Source organism: Mandrillus leucophaeus, unplaced genomic scaffold, assembly GCF_000951045.1.
Source record: "Mandrillus leucophaeus isolate KB7577 unplaced genomic scaffold, Mleu.le_1.0 Scaffold995, whole genome shotgun sequence".
In the NCBI taxonomy this organism is placed as follows: domain Eukaryota; kingdom Metazoa; phylum Chordata; class Mammalia; order Primates; family Cercopithecidae; genus Mandrillus; species Mandrillus leucophaeus.
In genome coordinates, this window is record NW_012110863.1 from 183,003 (window position 1) to 193,564 (window position 10,562).

The 10,562-nt window shown below is 36.7% G+C and overlaps 1 protein-coding gene across 2 annotated transcripts in view; it reads right to left on the minus strand.

The window, feature by feature from the left end:
• Positions 1 to 10,562, minus strand: part of CCDC144NL (coiled-coil domain containing 144 family, N-terminal like) — a 125,537-nt gene that overhangs the window by 98,621 nt on the left and 16,354 nt on the right. For both annotated transcript variants that reach the window (XM_011971258.1, XM_011971259.1), the window contains exons 3-4: positions 3,281 to 3,514; positions 1,073 to 1,146 (exon numbers count right to left, since the gene is read on the minus strand). In XM_011971258.1, coding sequence (XP_011826648.1) covers positions 1,073 to 1,146; positions 3,281 to 3,514 — 308 coding nt within the window. The remainder of the gene's footprint in view (positions 1 to 1,072; positions 1,147 to 3,280; positions 3,515 to 10,562) is intronic.

The following is a 10,562-nucleotide window of genomic DNA, read 5'->3' on the forward strand; positions in this document are numbered from 1 at the left end:
TTAAAATGAAAATTTAACTGTTAAACTTTTTAATCTAGGTTTAGCTACTCCCAAATCACTGGCTTGTAACTAAGAAAGGAGGAGAAAAATATGAACCAGCAAACTTAACTTTGTCACTGTTTGTTTGGAATAAACTTAATTCATTATGTGTTAAATCTATCAAAAACGAATTAGCAGATGATTTCTAGTGTTACAAAGGCTTCCTCACTTGAAAAGTGAGCCCCTACAGTACATTTAAGTACTCTTTCTATAGATTACTAACAGGAGTGTAGGCAATCTTTAAATTATTAGGAGCCCGAATCAACATCCATCAGAAAGAAAAGCAAATTCTTAAGTTTTAATTCAAATTATATAATGTAACATCACAGGGTTGTATGTCTAGACTATCTTCTTCAGCTCAGTTCTAACATATACTACGGTCCCCTAATAACACTAACTAAAACTTTAAAGGTAGTATTTACTAAGTTTCTGCATCTAAAAAGTTAGAAAGTTATTGTTTGCACCCTAATACCAAAGATCTCATTCTGCGAGGTACGATTCCCTTCATAGGCAGTTGGGTTGATTTCATCACCCCACTCTCACTGAACGTAGACTCTGAAGTCAATGAAAGGCCACAAGGCAGAGTACATCTTTAACCTTGGCATTAATAACTGGCAATATAAAACTGCAAAATTTGAGCCACTGGCCATGATTACTCTTTAACCATGAATCCAACTCAGTGGCCATCACTGTTAAATTGTTCATAATTTCTGTTACTTAATAATATGATTCAATAATTGATGTTACCTTCTTTATCCTGTAAGGATATTGTAAGAATGGAAGAGCAAACAAAATTCTGGAATGTTTGCCTCTACTCCAAGGGTAAATATTATAAGTTATGATAGATTCTAACAATATTGTGTTTTATAACTAGTTTAAATGTATTTAAAATTAAATATTAAGTAAGGATCTATTGATTCTCAAAGGCTAGTCTGAGAGGTAATTTCATTTAGGCTATCTTACATTATTAAAGCAAAAAAAAAAAACCAGTATTAAATCAGAAATTTAGATTTTAATTTAAATGTTTCCACACCTGTGGCTGCTTATTTTCATGTCCTTTAAGTCTTTCTTGCTCTTCCTCTGATGTCAGCTCCAAGTCTTGCTCTGCTGTGAAATCCAAACATTCAGTTAAATTACTTAGAACAGTTAGATAAAAGACATAGTCTTTATAAAAACAGATTTTAAATTACATTTCATTTTATTTCATAAATTGAGAGTTTAAATGAAGCTTAATCTTTAGTGGATACTTACTTCTTTAAGAAATACTTCTAATTCTCCAAAACTTCAACAAACCACTTTCTGGGAGACACTAGATGCCACCAGGTTAAAGAAATACAATCATCTTGAAGATCCACTCACAGATTCTTCCACCCAGCATCAATGAACAAAGCCATCACAAACAAAACACATTTTGGAATACAGTAGCAATATTATTAGGCAATGCTGCATACTGTTCTCTACTTCATAATAGTACCTTATTAATGATTTCCAAAATGACTGTGGACACCTTTATCGGTGTACACCCTCTTCCTAACATCTGAAATGTTTCCCTGTAATATTCTGACAAATGTATTAATATTTTCATCTTTTAAAACAACTTTTAAAACAGACTGCTAAAAATAAATAAATAAAATACAATAAAATAAAAAATGGATTGCTAGGTGAAGTTGACCCTGATCCTGGCTATCTTTCCCCAGGTAAACAGGTATCTAGGTATCTCCTTCCCTGGGGCTGCCCTAGAACTTTGCTGATTTTTCTACTGCATCTCCACCACCCAAACTGTCAATTGCTTTAAACATCTATTCCCTTTGCTCCTTGACTGTAGGGAACAATCTTGAAAATCATCTTTGTACAAGGAGTCATTATCTATTTTACTCAGCAATTATGTATTGAGTCTGGCTACGTCTTAGGCACTAGGGTTTAAAGAGTGAAAAGAAAGCATATCAGAGATGACTTTTCTAGAGATCCTGCCCAAGTTGAGACTTAAACAGTGAGGCTAGCTAAATTAGAAGGGGTAGGGGGTAAGAAAGAATGAGAGCATGACAGGCAGCAACAAATGGCGGAGAGAGGCCTGAAAGAGTATATGTATTTGCCTACAATCGAGGGATGAGTGAGCAGGACCCGACCAGCAGTTCAGTAAGGCCAGAGAAAGGGCACACAGGGGAAAGGGCTAAAGATGGAGAGCTGAGCGGAAGTCACATTATGAAAGCCTTATGTATAATTTTAAGGTGCTTGGACATTAATGTTCGCAAGAGTGGTCCCTGGTCCTATGTGCATTGGTAATAGACCACTGTCAATGCCAAAACCAACATCCCTAGTGAACACATTTATTAACACAAGGTGGTAGCTCATGTGGACACAGGCAAGAAGATACTATGTCTCAAATTCTCAATGATTCTCATTAATTACTGACTTGGAAAGTCGATTCTATAATACATAAACTCATAGAAACGATAGGAAGTCACTTAATATTTGCTTTGGGAAGGTGTTTTGTTTTGTTTTTTGGTTTTTTGTGTGTGTGTGTGTGTTTTTATTTTATTTATTTATTTATTTATTTTTTGGAGACAGTCTCCCACTATTGCCCAGGCTGAAGTGCAGTGGCACAATCTCGGCTCACCGCAACCTCTGCCTCCTGGGTTCAAGTGATTCTCCTGCCTCAGACTCCCGAGTAGCTGGGACTACAGGCATGCACCACCACGCTTGGCTAGTTTTTTTGTATTTTTAGTAGAGACAGGATTTCACCATGTTGGCCAGGCTGGTCTCGAACTCCTGACCTCGTGATCTACCCACCTCAGCCTCCCAAAGTGCTGGGATTACAGGCGTGGGAAGGTGCCTTTTAAGTTATAGCGCATATAGTTATAACTAACAGCTGTGAATTCAGAGCTATGAAAATAAAGCAAAGAAATCACATTGTGTTTGAGTCAGCAATCTTTAGGTCTCTACTGAGTTATCCTAAATATAATCCTATGTTAGTCCCTAAACATACATAGTCCCTACTTTCTAAATATAATCCTACTTCCTAAAGAAAACCATGCTTTCCCCTAATTCTCTGTTATCTAGATGTTGCTTTGGTTAAAGAAAGTTTACAAATGTCCTGCCAAAAGGTATTCTGTTCAGTGCAAAAGGAAAGTAAACACAAAGCACATTTTACCAGAAAATGATTTTTTTTAAGTCAGAACTATAGCACTATGCAGTCAAGCAGAGGCACTCTAGGACTGAATTCTCTATACTTCTTTGTTACCTTCTTTGCTCTCTTTGTTTTCTGGTAGCTGTGATTGGCACAGGTCACGGAGACTATCATTCCCCGAGACGTTCATCTTTTCTTGTTCTGTTAAGTTCATCTGTCTCAATTCTTTGGTTGCTGACTGATTTTCAGGCATTGATGGTGATACAGATGGACACTGATCATCAACGTTCAGAATCTTGGATTTCTGACAAGTCTTATCACTAACGGTCAAATTAGTAGGATGCCAATCTGAAAAATCCGAAAATGAAGTTTTCATTTATTAGGATGTAAATAACACAATAATTTGACCAACTTGTATACATGCTTTCTTCACAGAAACAGTCCCACATCCTGCTCTCTCCCACAAACACATTACGCATTTGGGCTTATTATATTTTATATGTCCTATGCTGCAATTCATTCAGAAAAGTTTAAGTGACTATCATCTCTCACTTTTCTACATTTTTACTGTTTACTATTACTTACTTTTATTCACTCAGCAGTCTCTATTACATATTTTGCTTTCCATTAAGATATTTCATGGATATAAATTTTTTATATACAGAATTTATGTCTAACCATTTTAAGCTTAAATATACATGACAGCACTATGTGTATGTGTTGTAGAGACAGAGGATTTATAAAAACTCATAATAAATATAATTTTAAAACTATTTTAATTATAATGAGATGGTCTTTCCTCAATGCACCACTATCTTCAGAATTTACTTTCAAATACTTGGATAAACTTCATACATTTATTTGCAAAATGAGAGCCGTAAGGGCCCTAACTGTTCCCATGTAAAAACAGGACTAGTGTAGGACCACACTAGATCCAAAGAGCACACAGTACCATGCACACAGTACCATGACACAAGAAAGGAATATATATATATATATTTTATACATATGTTATGTATAATATACATGCATTCCTTTTTTCTATATAAACAAAATTGTGGGGATTTAAATTTTTTTTAAGACAAGTGAAAGAAAAAAAGCCAAAAACACAGAAGTGAAACTTTAAAGTCCATTTCATCATGAAGGGCGCATTTATCCACAACCACATATGTGGTTTAAAATGTTGGGTCTAAATTGTGATCTGAGAATCCCTGGAGTTCAAGATCCAGGCAGGGGGTCCAAGATGTCAAATAATACAAAATGTTATTTGCCATTTTCACTCTCGTTCACTTTCAAGTGTACAGTGGAGCTTTTCATGACATGGTGTGTCATAACATCATAGCGCTAATGGTGACTGGGTCAGAGTTCTAAAAGCTACTGGAATGTATGGCTGTGCATGCTCGTTTTTCAAATATTTTAGCTTTTATTTCTAAAACAGTAAATATCAAAAGACACAACCGACTTAAACAAAAGCTCTTTGGAATCTGCAATCATTTTTATTTATTTTATTTATTTATTTATCATTATGAAGAGACTTTAACTGAGATCCAGTCATTTAATAGAAAACCAGAGCTTCCTGTGTCAATAAGGACTGACCTCAAAAATGTAATGTGTCCAGAGAAAAGAAAGTTGCAAACTTTGTAGAGTGTACAACAATTTATATATACTTTTAAGACATGAAAACAAATTCTACATGTTATTTATGACCATATAGATATGTAATAAAATGTTTTAAAAGGGAATGGTCATGATAAATGCTTAATTCAGGGTGTCAGTTACCTCTAGGCAATAATATTTAATCATATAAAAGGAACTCCAGGCCAAAAAGTTTCAGAATCAGTGTTTTAAATGACTGTGTCCACCATATAGTTATTAAGGAGTGATTGTTTTCCTCATTTTTGATAATCAAAGATACCAACCCCCCCCCCAACACACACACACACGATCTGCTAACCAGAATATCTGACTGGCTTAAAATCATCAGTATAGCCACACTATGACGAACTAATCAAACTTAAGAGCACAAGTCACATGTTGGCAAGTAAAGTTTGTCTTATCTGATAAGTTTTGGTGCTCCACATTCACCTTATATTCTTTCCACCTTCCTAATATCCCACTCCTCCTTTTTCTGAAGTATTATCTCATTTTACCACCCTCCATCATATCCACCTGCTTCTTTTCCCTTCATTTACTCCCTATACTCTCTGCCTTCCACATTCTTTATTCCCTCTTTTACTCTTGTCCTCTTCCTTCTATCCTGACACTGCATATCTAGGGTTCAGTACTATCCACAGATCTAGGCATTCACTGGGGGTCTTGGAACATATCCCCATGGATAAGCGGGGGGAAACTGTACATTTGGGTGTGTAGGTCTATGGGTGCTGTGCTATGTTATATGGTAAAACACAGGGAAGAGACCAGGGACAAGGATCTTTGCAAAGACTTTTCAGCTGCCAGTGGAGAGAAGAGCTCAAGGGAGATCAATGTACTCACTCTCACTAATCCTCTTCTGGGGCAGATGCTGGTTAAGTTTACTTAGTTCTAGCTGTTTTCTCTAGCACAAACAAGGCTCAAATTCACCTACCATTTTACCTCCCATGGAAAGAACCACTGGGAAGATCACTCCCTTAAAGAGCTTATTCACTCTGAGCTGTACCATTCATTCAGAGAGAAGCTTAAGAAGAAACACTGCCATGGTGGTGGCAGGTTTCCAGCGAGAACTACCTGATATGAAAAATATATATGAACAGAACTATCAGCTCATTCAAGCTGCCAGAATGTGCCAACAGTTGTCAACTCTCTCTGGTGAAAACAAAATTATTTTTCACTTCTTGTAAAGCAAAACACTGGTATTTCTTATGACAGAACATCTAGTTGTAGATGAGCCATGTTATAATAATATAAACTTTTCAAGCTCATCCCTAAAAAGAAAAGAACCAGTGAGGAACGTATGTATCCACCTGTAGTATTCACTGCCTGATCTTCTTTTTAAGTGCAAGGTAAGTATGCAAGACTTTGTGATTCCAGTTTTATAAAGTCCAGCTCTTGAGATTACCCCGTCCCATCATTAGAGTCTATCTGGACCCATCCCCTAGAGCACGATGGTCCAGTTAGTGCTCTGCAGTACTGCATGATGCCATTTTTCCCCACTCTCCCCATTACGTGGCAAATGTCTACAGAAATCACGCTTTCTCAGCATGTCAAGTCATATGCCATCAGCTCCTATTCTGATGAAAAAAAAAAAAAATGAGGAAAACAAAGGCAAGGACAAATAACATTTACAATGACAGAATCCAATTACTATGGAACTTTATTGTTTAAGTATTCAAAAAGATATCCACTGTTTTATTCCAACTATATGACTAGTCTGGAAAAAGCAAAACTATGGAGACAGCAAAAACACCAATGGTTGCCAGAAGCCAGTGGAGAGGAAGAGATGAAACGGTGGAGGACAGAGGATATTTGGGGTAGTGAAGCTATTTCGTCTATGATACTACAAGGGTGTATACATGCCATTACACATCTGTCCAGCACCATAGAATGTACAACACCGAGAGTGAACCCTAACATAAACTGTGAACCTTGGGTGTGATGTGTCTGTCAAGACAGATTCCTCAACTGTAACTCTGATGAACTCTGATGGGGGGTACTGATAATGAGGGAGGCTGTTCATATGTCAGGGGTCATGGGGAGTATGGAAAAATCTCTGTACCTTCTCAATTTTGCTGTGAATCTAAAACTGCTCAGAAAATAGTGTTATTAATTTTAAAAAACATACTCACTGAACTTGCTATTACCCTAAATTATAAAAAGACAGAGTCACCTTGAAAATTGCAGATCACTAAAGATCAAGGTAACAGAATATGAGTACTATCTCCCAAATTGAAGCATATAAAAACACATAAAGCAATTAATTTTAATTGCATACTTAGGCAAAAAAAATCGATAAAAATGATTGAATATCTAATCTTATTTCATAATTATAAACAGGGATTTAATGCAATATGAATCAAAACTGGTCCATCCATGTAAATAAAATGAAAGATAATTTTTATTCTAATTTTAAATCAGAGCTTATTATGCCTATTTTATCCCACAATTTTACTGAAAGGTTAATCAGGTAAGAAGGAAAGATTATAATTATTTAATATTGCCATAGTAACTTATGTGCAAATACCTGTTAAGTATTCACCAAATGTCAAAACTGTAAGCAGCCTTGCTACTTAATATGAATGATGTAACCAAAAGCAGTATCATGTTATGGTCTATCATATTATTTGCTATTATATTACATAAAATTTTAAGATAACATCAAAAATTTAGTCAGGGACATAGCTTCTGGGCAGCAAAGATTTCATATAGCAGGCAAAAGACATCCATCCTTAGAAAGGCTTGCTTGCGAGGCTAGTCCTTGGCTGGTGTTTGGGACCTTGAATTTGATAGGGTTCCCGCCATTCCCTAACTTAGAAGAAGGAAATGGCTCACTGTGCCTAAACTGTTCGTGCAAATGTGGTTTACTATGAACAGTTAATTTCCTCCTGGAAGTCTAGAATTTTGTCACATGTGAGGGAGAGGAGAGGTTGTCTATGTGACTAACCTCCCTGGAAAACATGGGTGCTGAGCCTCTAATGAAACTCTGGTAAGGTAGACAACTTTGCACATGTGTCATCAAAATTTGAGGCTGCGGGAACTAAGCGCATCCTGCTAACTACACAGGCGACGACTCCTGTAGCTTGTGCCTGGCTTCCTCCAGACTTTGACACATGCACCTTTTCCCTTTTCGAATTTTGCCTTGTGTCTTTTCACTGTATTAAATACAATAAATCAAAGCCCCGAGTATGACTGTCTGCTGAGTCCTCTGAGTCCTGTGAGTACTTCTCAGTGAATGACCAAACCTAAGGCGGTCTTAAAGAGGGAACCCCTGATACAACTGCATTATACAACTTTTTTTATTGTTTAAGTTGATGTGTTACATGTGACTACAATCAGAAGGTTATTTCACAGAATATCTTTCCCTAATCTGCTTATTGTTTATTTTTTGACATTTGCCTTGGAGATTCCTGTACTTCTATATCCACTGGACTAAAAGCATTAAAAATGTATGAAACAATGATGTCAGAAAATAATTTTAAAAAGCAACAATCCTATTTTAACCCAATTAAGAAATAGAAAATCTTGATGACTGACAATATGTTCTACAGTATAAAAGTTTCTAGAACAAAAAATTAAAAGATCAAAGTCAGTTTTCTCCCACTCAGTAGGGTTTAATTCATTTTTACAATAATCGTGCAGCAGGTCACGTGCGGCGGCACACATCTGTAGCTCCACCTACTCAGGATGCTGAGGCAGAAGGATTGCTTGAGGCCAGGAACTAAAGCTGCAGTGTACTATAATCACACCTGTTCAAAAAATAAAGTCCAAAAAAGCCCTGCAAATAGTGGAACTCATCAGTAAGAATCAACAGGACTTTTAACTTATCTGGCCAGGAGAAGAGATTTATCTTGTATATAGATGGTTAAAGTGTGGTAATCCAATTGACCACATATTCTAGTTAAATCGCAGATTACCAATTGCTGAAGAAATGTAATACCAGAAAAGCACTTCACATTTACACTATGTCAGATAAAACAATTTGTATTTGACAACCCAGAAGACACTTAAAATCGTGGTAGACCATCATCATTGTGTCATTGTGGTGCAGATATACAGAAGTGCATTTGAAATGTGTTCTAATAGTATTTTCTTTAGGGATGAAATTCAAAAGGAAGCAGTAAGAGCAGAAATATCACAAGAGGGTAAATGAAAAGGGAACTGCACTAACAAAAGGAGTCAGGCACTGACTTTTCTACTGATGTGACCAATATTCCCCAAGTACTGAGAACTACTATATTCAGCATTTCACTTTATATTTTTCTCCCAGACATTATATTAGTTTCCTGCAATAAAATATTTTTTAAATGTTGGTTTGTCTAAACTGCTGGCCTGTAAACTATTTCTAATCAAAACCTAAAATTGTGTCAAAACATGGCTGTATTACAATTCCATGTCAGAGGAAGGATATATACGTGCATCTGGCAGTGGCTTCCAGTAGTTGCTGTCAGATGTTTGTTTGGGAATGCATCCAGAAGAGTTTATCAAGGACTTGAGTACAAAACAAGCATTCCACAAAAAAGCAGGTGAGAAAGACTACAGTTTTCCTCACAAATCACCTTAGGTTTAGACAATTCTAGGGAAATGGTGGTACATTAACTCACCAGGCTTGACCATTTTCCCTGATCCTGTACAGGGAGCTGCTGCAGTTACAAAAGTTAGGGACGATCTTAGTAGGTGTATTCTTCCACATTTGAACACCAGAAGTACTGATCACATCAACAGCAAACCCCACAACTCTATGACTGTTCTTTAGAAGAGAGTGCCACCGAAGAGCTTTTAAAAAGTTAACTCATTTTACTTTTTAGTAATCTTACTGGTTAGAATTGATACTCCCTCCTTGAAATTCTCATCTTTGTAAATTTTTGCAACATCACTTTCTGATTCGTCTCCTCTTTTTCCTTAGCCACTGCCCAGGCTTCCTTCCTAACTCCTCCAGGAAATGCTGATATTCCCAGGGTTCCGTCACTGGCCCTCTGCTCATTCTACACCTTTCCCATCATGGGCAGGCTCACTCAGATCTACAACTTTGCCTCCGTTATTCCAAGTCAGCAACTCCAACCTCAGAGTTCCATCTCCAGCCATAAAGATTTTATCCAATGACCTACTGAAAATATCCTACATGGACATTCCAGTAAACTCAGCAATGCAGAGAAAACTGTTAGTCATGGCTGCTGACCTGCTGCTCTCCTCTCTACACCTGAAAACTGCCTACTCCTTCATGCCCAGGTTAAACGCTAGGGCACAAACCAGAAACCTGAGAATCATCTGGGATTTCTCCCTGTTACCTATGTTTTTACATTCAACAATCACTAAATCATTATTAACCATAGCTCTTTTCTGTATCTGCTTTATATTTCCACCGCCACATGTTTATTTTATATTTGTATTTCCTAGTTAAACATGGGCTTTTAAGTAGTGGCTTTTATAGGGAAAAAAACAACTTTTAATGTTATTTCTTAAACAAACAAAAAAGTTTAACTAAAATAAATGAAAAAGGTATCATGCCAAGAAAAAGACCAACTTTTTAAATGAATAACTGAGCTCCTTAACCTTATTGATTTCACCATGGATGGGTGAAAACCTCACCACAGACTAATACTAGTCTGAGGACAGGACAAGGAAACTATAGCTCTGATAACTGCAAATGTTTCCTTTGTTTCCCTGTCTCTTTATGTGGTTATCTTCCAGTTACCCTCCATATGAGGGGTCAGCAAACTATAGGCCATGTAGCTGGGACTACAGG